At 26.9% G+C, this 14,963-nt stretch overlaps 1 protein-coding gene across 2 annotated transcripts in view; it reads right to left on the reverse strand.

Moving 5' to 3' along the window:
* The window catches only part of LOC100198280 (solute carrier family 15 member 2), a 74,574-nt gene that overhangs the window by 48,163 nt on the left and 11,448 nt on the right, over positions 1-14,963 (reverse strand). Inside the window, exons 1-5 of one of the 2 annotated variants that reach the window (XM_065815220.1) lie at positions 8,288-8,478; positions 8,106-8,167; positions 6,471-6,543; positions 643-784; positions 159-245 (exon numbers count right to left, since the gene is read on the reverse strand). In XM_065815220.1, the coding sequence (XP_065671292.1) occupies positions 159-245; positions 643-784; positions 6,471-6,513 (272 nt within the window). In that variant the 5' untranslated portion in view covers positions 6,514-6,543; positions 8,106-8,167; positions 8,288-8,478. Of the gene's footprint in view, positions 1-158; positions 246-642; positions 785-6,470; positions 6,544-8,105; positions 8,168-8,287; positions 8,479-14,963 lie in introns of those variants that run through there. The other variant, XM_065815219.1, reaches the window with a different exon arrangement.

A 14,963-nucleotide genomic window follows, 5' to 3' on the forward strand; every position in this document is an offset into this window, starting at 1 on the left:
CATAAGAATACATACAAAAGAAACAATGAAGAAAAGAAAAATCAAAGAATAACGGTAAAAAAGTATAATTCATAATCATAAATTGAAAAGATTTCAATAATTTTCAAATAATATAACTTAAAAGAATATTTTATTCAAAATAACATATATAAACTTACGAACTGTTTTTACCAATGAAAGGTAACGATGTAAGTGTTATAGTAACCTCTGATAGCGAATAAACAATTAAGGTCCAGAATATTAACCTAATAACATTTAAAGTATTTTTAAAAAGCACCCAGTAAATTATCTAAAATAATTTATCTAATCAAATTGTTTAAAATGTTTTTTCAAAACCAGTTTCTCTTTGTAGAAAGTAAACAGATCTTTTTTTTTTCATAAACACACCAAATCTGTTCAAATATGTTTGAAAGTGCAAATATATTTCAAATATATTTGAAAGTGCATGGAATAAACCAAGCACCTCCTATCATATCATAATTCTAAAACTTATAAATGAATTGTATCTGTAAGAAGTAGAAAAAAATTAAAGTTATTTCAAAACTAAAAATGATTAACTTTATAATAGTATTTTTGTGATCAAATTTTAATGGTATTTTGTAAATTATTATCCGAAACTAATTTAAAAAAAAATAAACAAACTTGAATTTTCCAGTGAAACTGTCTGCAACCATTGCACCAATTACTCCAGTGAAAAAACTTAACATACTAAAAGCATGATAAACTGCTTTCCCAGTACTCTTCTCCATCTTTAAATAAGAAACCAGGTACAAAACTAAGAATGCTAACAAAAAGTAAAACAATATAAAATTTGTGAATATATACATACACACATACATACATACATACATACATACATACATACATACATACATACATACATACATACATACATACATACATACATACATACATACATACAAAAGTTGCACTTTTTATGATTTTTGACTAAATTTAGGGCAATTTTTAATTGGCATGAATAGATTCTGATGTCAAATCCAGTTAATTTGTTCATTGATATTTTCTTTATGTGTTCCAGTACCAAAAAAAACACGGTGCTTATTAATTTAAGAAATATGTTCTGCCTATTTTTCACTGATTACGATAGATAAATTAACACTTTGACTACTGTAAAGGGGTTTTTTGTTGATCTTTGAGCTTTTTTCCAGTCATACAACAAATCTTATGATTTTTACCTTATTTTGGTGTCAAATGAAATTTTTTTTAAAAGTACTGCTACTGGAGTCTTGGATCAAACAAATCTAAATCAATATAATGCAATAATTGGAGTCTGGGAACAAAAAAGCTCTAAAATTTCATCCTTCCTACCCCAAACGTGAGAGCACCAAGTTGGTAAAATAACTTTTCTTAACTATGTTTTTATTCAATGATAAATTTAAAGTTTCATAATATTATCTCTCAGAATTCATAAATTATGACAATATAAAGTTTAAACCCCCTCAATTTGAGGAGGTTACAAATTTTTTTACTTAAAATTTATCAATGAATATAAATTTAGTTAAGAATAGAAAAAAAATTATTTCATCAACTTGTTGCTCTCACATCTGGGGCAGGGGGAAAAAAATTTAAGGTTTTTTTTTTTCAGCCTCTAATTATTGCAACCTTTTAAAAAGCATTATTATTTGACATAAGTATAAACATGTTTGGATTTTGCTCTATGTTTGCTATCTTAAACACCAAAAAATGCTCAATAGATTTACGATTTTGCTGTGAGTTCTAAAGAGTTGTTAGCAACTTTGAAAGACTTGAGAATTTTTAGAATTCATTGTTTTCATAAAGCCTGAAGGAGCCTCATATATAGGTATTTTTTCAAACTATAACTTAGAATACCGAAACATAACCAGTTGTCTGGTCAAATATACAACTTTAAATAGGCTCAATATACATCTGCCAATAGTCTTGTTGATCTTAAAAGTGTAAATTAAAAATAATGCAATGTAGATAAAATAAGGTTTAAAATGACATTGCTGAATACTTATTAAATTTATTTTTGACAAGATAAAATCAAAGTGCTGATTCTATTGATTTCATTTTTATTATATTTCTACTGATTTTAAGAAAGGTCTGTCATTAGAAAAAAAAATTGGTTTAGAGTTACTTTCTTTGTATTTTACATCTAATTTTAAACCATTTTGCAAACCATTGTTTTTAAACTTTATGACATAATTTATTCTTAAATAGTAAGACTAAAACATCACAACTTATGAAATTAGGTTTTACTTTAAAAATTGCAGAATCAGAAAAGTTGCAGGTCAAAAACCAAGATGCCCTGGAAAGAGAAATGTAGTCAGCCATTCTATTGATCTCTCTTTGAGTATTTTATTACTCAGAATAAAAACCTGCCTGATTTTAGAGAAATGCAATATGAATTTTATGAAATTCAAGGCATGTGAAACAGTTCCATATTAGTTAATTTTAACCTAACAGTTTGATTTTTTTCCACAAGTTCACAATAATCTTTGCACTTCTCAAAAGTAATGTAAAATGTAAATAATTTTAAAATTAGAAGCTTATACATTTTGTTTTAAAGTGAAGCCGTTTTGTCTTTAGTTTACTATTTTTTAACCTTTTATGGTTTTATGATATAAATACTTTATTCTTAACAGTTTTATTTATGACTACGGCTGTATGAAGCTCTCCAACATGATGGCAGGAGGTTAACAAGAATAATGGTTGGCCAGAAAACTTAGCTAATCTTGTACAAACCCCTTTTAAATAGTCAGGGCTTGAAGTGGGTGAACTGTATAAGATAAAAAGCATCTAACAAATTTCTAATTGTTGTGTATTGGGCCTCAACACTACCATGTTTAAAAACCATGTTTTTTTAATTTCATAATAAACTTGGGTGTTTTTAAAATACCACCAGTTAACAAAAATAATAGTAATAAAAATGCACACAATCAGTGTAGATAAAAAACTTTCCATTACTTGTAATGACGTTATTATATAGTTAATGATTTAAATTTCTATTTGCACCGATTGTTTTAAATTGTCTGTAAAAACTCAAAAAATGTAAAAATGTTAAACTTTAAAAGATAGGCGCGAGTATATACAGTCATCCAAAATAAAAAATAAAAAAATTTTATTAAGAAAACAATACCTTGGAAATATTTTAAAATATTCCGCCTATTAAAATTTGTTCATGAGGGTCAAAATGGGATGGGTCATTGCATACATACATGCATACAAATATACATACATACATACATACATACATACATACATACATACATACATACATACATACATACATACATACATACATACATACATACATACATACATACATACATACAAATATACATACATACATACATACATACACACACACACACATACATACATACATACATACATACATACATACATACATACATACATACATACATACATACATACATACATACATACATACATACATACATACATACATACATACATACATACATACATACATACATACATACATACATACACACATACATACATACATATGCATGCATGCATGTGCATACATTAGGGTGCATCCAATGCCCCACACATTTAAAAATTGATCTGTCCCTATTCTTAAAACTTTTTATTGGTTCTCACAAGACACTCTGTTAAATTTTTTTAAAATTGAATAAGATATAGGGGGGCCACCTCAAGTCTGGAACTTGCAATGAGACCCTAAATAGAAGAAGAAAAAGTTTTTCAAATGTATGTCATGTTGGGTCTCAAAAGAGGTGAAATTTTATAAAAATTTTAAAAATAAAAAAAATTTTACACAAGAATTAGAATTATTTTAAGTTTTATTCTGTAAAAATTATTATTTTTTAACAAAAAATTAAAAAAACTCATTTTTTTTATGGTTTTTGTCTAAAATTTTTTTTAAGCTTTTTTTAACAAAAAATGATAATTATTTTTAAAGTTTTTATAAAGTTTCACTTTTGAGACCTAACATGACATACATTTGAAAAACTTTTTTTTTTTTTGTTTCAGATCTTGTTGCAATTATAAGACTTGAGGTGGCCCTCCTAAATCTTATTTAACTTGGAAAAAATTTAACAGAGTTTCTTGTGAGAACCAATAGAAAGATTTAAGAATAGGGACAGATCAATTTTTGAAAGTATGGGGTCGGCAAAAATATAGGTCCAATGAATGTATGTATGTATGTATTTTTACTTTCTTGCAAAATCTTTACTACATTATAAAATATTTAACAAAACATGTTGCATTATTTTGCTAGAACAAAATATAATTCAAGCAATACTATAATGAATAATATAAGATATGATAATATATAACAATATCAACAATATATAATAACTTTATAATATCGACAATAACTTAGATGTTAATTACAACCAGCATTGTGAGTAAGTTAAATGTTTAGAAAAGTAATAAAATAAAATAATATATTTTTTGCTGTGTTCTTCAAAATTCAATACTGCCCAAACACTCTTAGTCAATGTATTGAAGTTTTCAAATCTCAACTTAAACTCACACCATTTTATTCAGACAAAAAAATAAGGAAAAAAAATACTTTTTTCTGCTGTAATTAGAGTCCTTTATACCAAAATAGAACATGGCCAAACATATAATATATGCACTGAAACACTCATAAAGTGCTTTTTTTGTATGACATCATAAATGAAGTTTCCTGCAAAGCTACACAAAGATACTTTTATACACACACACACACACACACACACACACACACACACACACACACACACACATATATACTTATATATATATATATATATATATATATATATATATATATATATATATATATATATATATATACATATATATATATATATATATATATATATATATATTATATATATATATATTTACATATATATAAATATATATATATGTATATACATATATATATATATATATATATATATATATATATATATATATATATATATATATATATATATATATATATATATTCATATATTAAACAATTTAAAAATGTATTCTTCAAAATAGAGTGCTCAATGTTCTTAAAAGAACAGAGCAATTATAAATTAGTAGTGATTTTCTGCTAATATATATATATATATATATATATATATATATATATATATATATATATATATATATATATATATATATATATATATATATATATTTATATATATATTTATATATATATATATATATTTGCATTACTAATTTGCACTTATGCCGATGTTTGTAAATTTATTCAGTGCACTTATGCCAATTTGCACTTATGCCAGTTCGCACTTATGCCAGTTTCTGCAACTGCATTGTACTTATACCGGTTTGCACCTATGCCAATTCGCACTTATGCCAATTTTTGCAAATTTGTTTGGCGCACTTATACCCATTCGCACTTATGCCAGTTTGCAATTATGACTTTTGTATATGCTTTGCAATTATGCCAGTTCGCACTTATGACAGTTAGCCCATATGACAGTTAGCACTTATGCCAATGTTTGCAAATTCCCTTGGTGCACTTATGCCAATTTGCACTTATGCCAATTTGCACTTATGCCAATTTGCACTTATGCCAATTTGCCCTTATGCCAATTCGCACTTGTGCCAATTCGCACTTATGCCAATTCGCACTTATGCCAGATCGCACTTGTGCCAGTTTTTGCAATTGCTTAGCACTTATGCCAGTTCACACTTATGCCAGTTCGCACTTATGCCAAATCACACTTATGTCAGTTTGCACTTATGAAATTGGCGCCTTGTCAGTCGTCTTATATATATATATATATATATATATATATATATATATATATATATATATATATATATATATATATATATATATATATATATATATATATATATATATATATATATTATAGACCTTGTTTTAAATTGTTACACAGTAAGGATTTTATCTATTTTTTATTTGTAAAAACTTCAAGTTTTTTTTTGCACCTGAGTATGCTATTTTGGCTATGCTTAAAACTTTTTTTTGTTTTTAATATTTAAGTAATATTCTTCAAGCAATTTAATAAACAAGTAATTGCTATTTTTAAAATCACACATTGTTTAACAAGGTTTGTTATTTTGAGTCTTGAGTTGAGTTAATATATAAAATTGAAAACAAAAGGAGACTCCTTGACTGTATTGAACTTCCCCTCCCAGAGCCTTGGGGATGTGAAATTAATATTAAAAAATAAATTAATTGAAAAACATTTTTTCAAACACAAATTTATTTCAACTTTATATGTTAGTTTTATATGTTATAAAATGTAACATAGAGATATTTGATCAAGTATCTTTTATGAAACATAGTTATAACATTACTTTAATAAAATATTCCTTTTTTAGTATCCTATTGGTTCCCTCTTAGCAACAATTCAAGTTGTTTAAAAAGTATTTTTGTAAATAATTCATTTTACATAATTAAAACATAACTGGTCACCTTAATTTTAAATGTATAAAATTTTGTTTTTAAAAAACCATACTTTTAACTCCATAATAGGAAGATCTTTCACATAACTCTGTCATCAAAATTGCCCATGTGTGTCCAGGAAAACGCTTTAATAAAAAATATATTTTTAAATAAATTTTTTATTTTATTTCTAACAACAAAAAACTACAACAAAAGTTGAAAAAAAAATAGCAAAATGAAGTTTTATATTAAAATATTCAATATTTTTACCTGGATGATTTTATGGAAATTATTAAGATTATTATTCATAAACTCTGTAAAAAAAACTACCTACTTTAGGAGTCCTTGAATCTATCATGTTTCCAACTAGATTCACTGCAAAATATTTTAACTAGAAACTTTAAACTCCAGGTTTAAAAACAATATTGGGAGTATGCATTGAAAATGAGCATTTTGTATTGAGATAATTTGGCGAGTATATATCTGACCGGGCTGAAATATTTTACCTGTAAGCTAAAACTCTAGACTGCAAATACCACTCAAAATTCAACAAATATTTTTTTGTAAAAAACTACCTGGAGAACCTCAAATATGAAGTCCTACCCCAAACATCGTATTCACCAGACAAAAAATGAGGATGAAGGCTGGATTGCCTCAAAAAACCAAGACTTTTTCCAGCTTGGAATCTGCATGCTACCTAAAAGATGGTAAAAAGAAAGGTCGTAGCTGCCAATGGACAGTATTTTGAACTATCTGAATCTGATAGTTTCTCAAAATAAACTATTGAATTTTATTTAAAAAATGTTCATTTTTAATGCATATTCCCAATAGACTCCATGACATGATATTTTAATTTGCTAGCAAAGAACTGTCCAAAGTTGAAATTAAAAAAGAAGATCATAAAGCCCTTTTTAATGATGTTAAATAGAGTGTCAAATGTAAATGAAGAAACAGTGAAAGCCTCAATTAGTTCTTCAAGTTATGCAGTATATGACACTAAAATATGAAATAGCAGAATTTGAAAATGAACTACAGAAATAGATCAGTCAAAAATGGTTATTAGAGTATGAAAATAAAAATTACCTAAAGAAAAACTCATTTTAATGATTACTATTTAATGAAACAAATAAAATAAAATCCAACTTAACTTGGACATAAGAAGACCAACCAGTCTTACCAAAAGAATATGCAAGAGATGCAGATGTGTAAGAAGCTAAAAGAATTGGGGAAAGGGGGGGGGAGAAGGGAAAAAAATCTTTTAAACATTAGTTTATGGTATCATATTGGTTTATCTTCAGTTAGATATTGCAAAAATGGCATAAAAGAAATTTTCCAAATTTGCAACAAAATTTTGCTATAACCAAAAATAAAATGTGTTAAATTAAATTTAAGTTAAATTAAAACATTAAAGCTAAAAAAAATTTTGAAACAGATATGCTTTTGCAACAAAATGCTCAAGAACAGCACATGTCTTCAAGTTACCTCAACTAATGTTTGTATAATCTGTAAGGATCAAGAAGGAATGTAATTTTATTTTGGAAAACACTGTAGCATTAAATGAAGTTGAAATTTATGATAATTTGAAATATATTGATAATTTTATTTGTTCTTTACTTATATTATTTTTTTATTATGTTTTAATTAGTTTTCGAACGCTTCCTCAAAAAATATTATTAAAGTAGTACAAAAACAATAAAAGAAAACTTACTTTAAGTTGTGCACAGCACCGGTCATCAAAAACTTCTTCAGCATTTTGTTGTTCAATTTCAACTAAACAAAATATTGATAAACTATAAAATTGAGTGTTTTGTTACTAAACAATTTATGAAGCAGTATTAAAAATATATTTATTTCTTGTATTAATTGAGAGAATATTTAGTCAAAACTTACTAAATATAATGCACAAAACAGTGTCTTCAGGACAATTACAAAATCCATTTTTATTAATTTATGACATTTAACAGTGTAGGCCCAATTTAAATTCAGTTCATGAATTTAATTTAAACCATATCATAACAAGTATATTCTAACTTCAAGAACTCTGTGATATACTTTGAGCAAAAAATGTTTTAATTAGTTCTAAACAATGAGCCATCAGATATTTGAACATTACAATAAATTACAGTGTATTAGAATTTAGAAAATGTTCTTACATAAAACACCTCCTGTTTTAGACTCTTCGTTAAATAAAGGATAGAGATAGTATCTTAATAAAAAAAATACCTGTTATTGGTGTATTCAAACTGCATTATGCTAATGCCTCATAAAAAAACTCCAAAACTGTTTAACTCCTAAATAGGCTGATGTTCTAATCCTATTTGACATAGAATGCATAGGAGGATGGTCAATTAAATAATCAGTGATGGATAACTAAATAACCATAAAATAACAAAGAATCAAAAGTAAAAACTCATAAGTAGAGTAAAGAAGATTTGGTGTTTATGATTCTAAGCAGAAAACAAAATAACATAGGTTTACTATACTGTTATTATGTAAGCCTGAGTTACATAGTTTCCTGCTTAGAATCATTAACACTAAATCTTCTTTATTCTACTTTTGAGTTTTTACTTTTGATCCTTTATTACTTTGGTTATTGCACCTCATTTTTTTGTTTCCTATTAAGGGTACAGCTACAAACCTCAGCTTAATGGTTACAAGGCTAACTTGTAGTTAAACTTCATGGTAGATTTAAAAAAGCTGATTCAATCAACAGCTGTAAATTATGAGAGGATATATCAGAGGATAATAACAAGTTTTCTTAAACGGTTTCTTAGTAAATCCCTTTAGAGTGCATTATTGAGGCTACGTATATTAACAAACTTAGACCTGCTTTGGTACCGTTGGAAAAAAGCACCCAAAAACATTTTTTAATTCGAGTAATGTTTTTGGGTGCTTTTTTCCAACGGTACCAGAGCAGGTCTAAGTTTGTCAATATATGTAACCTCAAAAATGCACTCTAAAGGCATTAACAAAGAAACCATTTAGTTAGTTAGTTACAAGTTATTTATTTGCTGTCTTTTTTTTTGCATTTTAGTTAAAAAGGGAAACAAAGTTTTGGCTTTAAATGGCTTAGTAACTAAGGGCTGTTTATATGAGGCCGGCTAGCATGCTTAGCCGGGTTTATATAAGCTGACTAGACGAAATGGCTCATTTAAAACGACATCTCGGCATGGTTAATATTTAGTAAATATTAATCATGCCGTTTGTGTCGTTTAAATATTATTTACCTATAGGTAAATAGCAATAACAAAAAAATAATAATAACAAAATAATAATATAAAATTAATGATAATAATATACACTTATATGATTAATAATAACAAAAATAGTAATAATCATAGTAGAAAAATTATCTTAAAAAATTAAAGTGTGAAATGGCATAAGTGCGAATTGGCATGTGCGAAATTCCAGCTTGCACTTATGTTAAAGTTTGCAATTTTACTTGGCGCACATATGCCAATTCGCACTAATGCCAATGTTTGCAAATTCTTTTGACGCACTTAAGCCAGTTCGCACTTATGCCACGCTTCGCACTTATACCAGTTCACACTTATGAAAGTCGCTCTTATTCAGCCTCCCAATAAAAATGTGTAATTTAAATAAAAATGTTGTTATTTTTTTAGTCAGCTCGGCTAACCGGGTCGACCCGCCTAATTTAAACAGCGGTTTATTTTAGTCCATTTTTTTTCAGGACTCACATGACATCAGTGTTGCCAATTACCGAAATATAAATAGTAACCCTCGTATATCAAAAGATGTCCAAGCATTAACTAGAACTCCACATTATATTGTATCCACGTTGTATTAAACAAGTGTAATAGCATTTAGATTTACAAAAGTTTAAAGTAGGTATCGACTTTATAACTATCGATGTAAATAATGGTGGACTAATTCAGTTCTCTGATAGTTAACAATTGGAGCCAATTTTTTGTTCAATAGTAAAATATAGTATCTTGTCCTTTTCCAGTGGCTATTTACATTGGAAATGCTATGTCATCAAGTTTTCATGACACATTTTATTTACAAGATTTTGTAACAGAAGTTATTAATTTAACAATGGGTTAGTTAACAATGAAAAACAGTATGAACTTATTTTATTTGTGATGCTCCAGCACATGCATTTGTTAGATGTTCGCACATCAAAAAATAAGTGTGATTGGTAAACTTCTGTGACAGAGTATATTAAAAAAAAGGAGTATTATACAGATAAAAATGCAATTTAACAACTGATGCTGAATTTAGGTCAAATGCTTACCCATTGCATAAGAATAGAAACAGCATAAGATTGTTAATAAATTGTTTAGGTATGGTTCCTTCATTTGTCATTGAGCCTATGCGCAATTTTTTTTCTTGAAGTGTGTCATCAATATCTTTATGTTGTGTGAAATTCAAATCAAAAATTTATATTAGCTTTGAGAAAGACCAGAAATAACTGATTTTAAATCAAATGCTGGAAATTGATTAGTCCACTGCTTCTAACTTAGTTAGAAGTCCAATAGGTCATTTTAAACTAGGAACATTGGAAGGCAACAGAGTTTCCTCAATTTATCTTATATACAAGAAATATTGCGTTTGAGAAAGTTTTAGAATGACAATGAAGTTTAAAATCTGTTTGTTGCATCTACTATAACTGTAAGAATTTTAAACAAAGAGAACGATAATAACAGAAATTAATTATTGCCATTTGTTAATTGTACCCATAATATGCCTTTTTTGCTAATTGTACCCACAATTTATTTAAGATTATTTAATGTTTTTTAATGAAGAATTTTTAATTTAATAATCGCTCTATTCTTTTAAACCCAGGGTAAAATATAAAATGTACAATTAGAAAAATTTAAATTTTTAAAAGAAACAAATACTCTATGTTAAGATGAAATCTTTACAAAGAGAGTATTTACATAGAAAGATAGAATCTCTATATATTGTAGATATGTATTGTAATGAAAACACTTCTTAGCGAGAAAGAGAAAAAAATGTGTTATTATAGTTATAAGGAATACTCTTGCAGTATCATAATAACATCAGTTTTTTTAAAACTTATTAAAATTATATATACCCGATGATAAAAACAAAATAAACTCACTAATATAGATATATAATTAAGTTATTATTTGAATTTATCTAACACCTCATAAATAAAATTTTGGACAAATTTAAAAATTAATATTTTAAGAACTAATAAGTTTTATTATTTAATATTTCAACTGTTAATATGTTAGTATACGTAGTTTATAAATATATTAAAATAATTATTTCAAAAACCATATTTAGCAATAATATAAAGTTTTTTTGAAAGATGTTTTATTTGAGTAAGGAAAATTTCTTTATTCATCTTTGAATAAAAATATCTAATTCTTGCTTCAAGCTCTTCCAAATTCTCAGCTCTCCAATTATTCTCATACACTAGCTGTTTTAAATCATCCCAAAAGTTTTCAATTGGTCTTGCTTCTGAAACGTTAGCTGGGTTTATCTTTGGGTAAAACTTTGATTTTTTTCAATTTAAAAAAATCGATGACCGACTTTGTGTAACGTGATCGAGCTAGATCAGGCCAGAAGATAAACTCATTGTCTTTTTTATAATATTCTGATACTAGAGGAAGTAAATTTTTTTGTAGTATCTCTTTATAAGTGTACTGGTTGATTGCCTGCTTACTGTGATGAATATATAGAGGGCTTATTCCACGGGGGCTGATGCAACAAGAAACTAAGAGCTTGTCCTCGTACTTTTTACGCAAATTTTATCTTACTTGGTCAGAACATTGAGAAGGATCAGCGGCATAAAACCTATCATTACCAGCTAATGTGCTATTGTTTAAGGTAAAATAGCTTTCATCATCCATAACAAAATCCAAGTTTTTATAATTTTCGTACAGTTTACGACATTTAGGACGCATAGCTTTCTTCTGCTGATGGCTACGATCTCGATGATTTGTTTTTTTGAAAGTACGAATGTTAGTCGTTGTTTTTAATACTTAGGAAATTCGAGTTTGACTACAATTAAAACTTGAGGTACTTTCTTTTGGGAGCATCCTGACTTATTTTCAAAAAATGCAACAGTTTTGGAATATTTTCTTTAGTAGCTACCTTAACAATTTGACCACTTCCAACTTTTCTTTTAAGAGATCCATTCTCCAATATTACGATTTTATCGTAAGCAGTTGATTTGGGTAAACCCCACTCCATAAACTGCTTAGCAACAAACGCTTAACCTTTTTCTCGATTTTTTCGGAGAAAAATTTCTATAATTTTTTCGAGGTCCTTTACTTTTACCATTTTATTTTCAATATTTAAATAATATTTTTAACTTAATTAAATTTAAATAGATTTAAAAATCCTCTTTCAAATAAGTATAAAGGTTTTTTGCATGCATTAAATAAATTACATAATAAATGCAATTAAAATTTGTCCGAAATTTTATTTATAGGGTGTTTATTGTATTTATGTTAAAGATGTTAATGACATGTATATTATTAAAACTGAATTAGAATTTTTTAAATTGTTTTTAATCTTTGCTTTTACATATCCAATTATATAGTGTTACACAAAATGTTAAATTCTTTGCTGTTTGTCTTATTAAGGATGACAATGATGGCAAAATGAGCGACAATGAATACAGAAAGGTAAAACCAATTCAATTGAAACCTTTTATATTTTTGTGGATTTGGTATGTGTCTCACTTTAAACTGATTGCATGCATTCAGATTTAAGTAAGAACTTTTCCTTTGATTTAAATTAGTTTCTTTTTTACTGATATAGATTTCTTAAATTTGGAAGAGCTATCGAACAACATCAAAAGTTTCGTTTTTCTTCAAAAACGTCCTTCTTTATGATGTACCACCAAAGGCGAATGCAGTCAAATCTTTCAATAAAATGGGTTTCAATTGTTTGCCTAATAACGTAATTTTTAAATATTACGTTGTATAGTGTATTTTAAGTTGTATAAACAGTAATTAATAGAAATTCTAAGAAGTAATACATTTATATAAGAAAAGGTAAATAATACATTTGTATACTATTAGAGAATTTTAGTGTAATTTTGTTATTATAAAATTATTATAACATGTATTTTTATATTATAAAACTATAATATAGATGTGCATATTAAAAACTGTACAAGTTAATTTAATAAAAATTTTAAAAATTAATTTTTTGTTATTATTTTTAGAGCCAATGCGTGTGCGCGTTTGTATATACATGTAATAAAAACACATTTCAGACGCGTGTTACGTGTCCTATAATCTGCGGGTCTAAAACGTATTTCTGGTACGTGTTCTACCTGGTAAAATGGCTAACATGCATTCTTGAATAACACGTTTTCTGAAAAGTTTTAAATGCGTATTTAATACCAAAAAAACATCGTATTGAATAATATCTCATTACTGTGTTTTATGCGTATTTACAAGAGTTTCAAATGCGAGTTGGATACTCAGTTGGATTTGCATTGCGTACTCGTTTTTAGACGAATCTGAAGCGTATTTCTAATGCGTGTTTGACACGATAAAATGGCCAACATATATACCAGATTCTGGTATGTATGTTATTAATTTGTAAACGCGCATTTAAAACTTGTTTGAATACGCATTTTTCTGGTCCAGAAAAATGTGTATTCAAACAAGTTTTAAATGCGCGTTTACAACTTAATGTGCCAGCTGGGTATCTTTATAATATGTATTATGTGTATATGTATATATAATATATATAAAAACGTATATGTATTATGTGTATATGTATATTATAATATATATAAAATATATGTTAAAAATATATTACGTATTACGTAATATATTACGTATTATATTATGCATTTAAAAATATATTACGTATAAAAATAAATAACGTAAAACGTTACAAATAAACAATCTATTTTTTTATTATTATTTTTTTTTTATATATCGTGTTCAAAGATGATTTCGGATTTTGCTGCATTTTTTTTTGGTTTAATCTTTATTTGTCTTTGTAAAATGTAAAATGTCATTAATATTGTTGTTACTATGATTTAATAATTCGACTGTCGACTAAAATCGACTAATACATTTATGAAATAACACATGTTGCTTTTATAGATCTAATTGGTCAATAAAAGTAACACTTATGCAACACATGAGTTGTTTTTACAGACTATGTGTTAATCACGTAGGGGAACCTGTTGTACCCTTGACCACTTTTTGCTCCAAGGCGTTTTTTGCGTAGTCTGTTGAACAAATTTAAATTATTCAAACTTTGTGATATTCTCTTATATTTTGCACAAAAATTGTACTTAAGACTTTTTTCTTTTGATCAGGAAATATTTTTTTCCCGCGTTTTAAAAAAGATGTCAAATAGTCAAACTACGATACTCAGGTGGAAGGGAGAGGACAATACGCTTTCTGAGTGAGCCGATCTTTCAGTATTTACAATGGATAACTTGCTAAGGTGCTCAAAAGATAGAGCTGGATCTAAATTCTTGTAACGTTGATGGCTCTTGTGCAGAAAATGTTGTATGCTGAGAAAAGAGTACGTTGCTCATTGAATCTTCGCACCAACATAGCTTTCAACTTTACAGCTAAATTGGTTTCTCCAAGGT

Source organism: Hydra vulgaris, chromosome 13 (genome assembly GCF_038396675.1).
Source record: "Hydra vulgaris chromosome 13, alternate assembly HydraT2T_AEP".
In the NCBI taxonomy this organism is placed as follows: Eukaryota; Metazoa; Cnidaria; class Hydrozoa; order Anthoathecata; family Hydridae; genus Hydra; species Hydra vulgaris.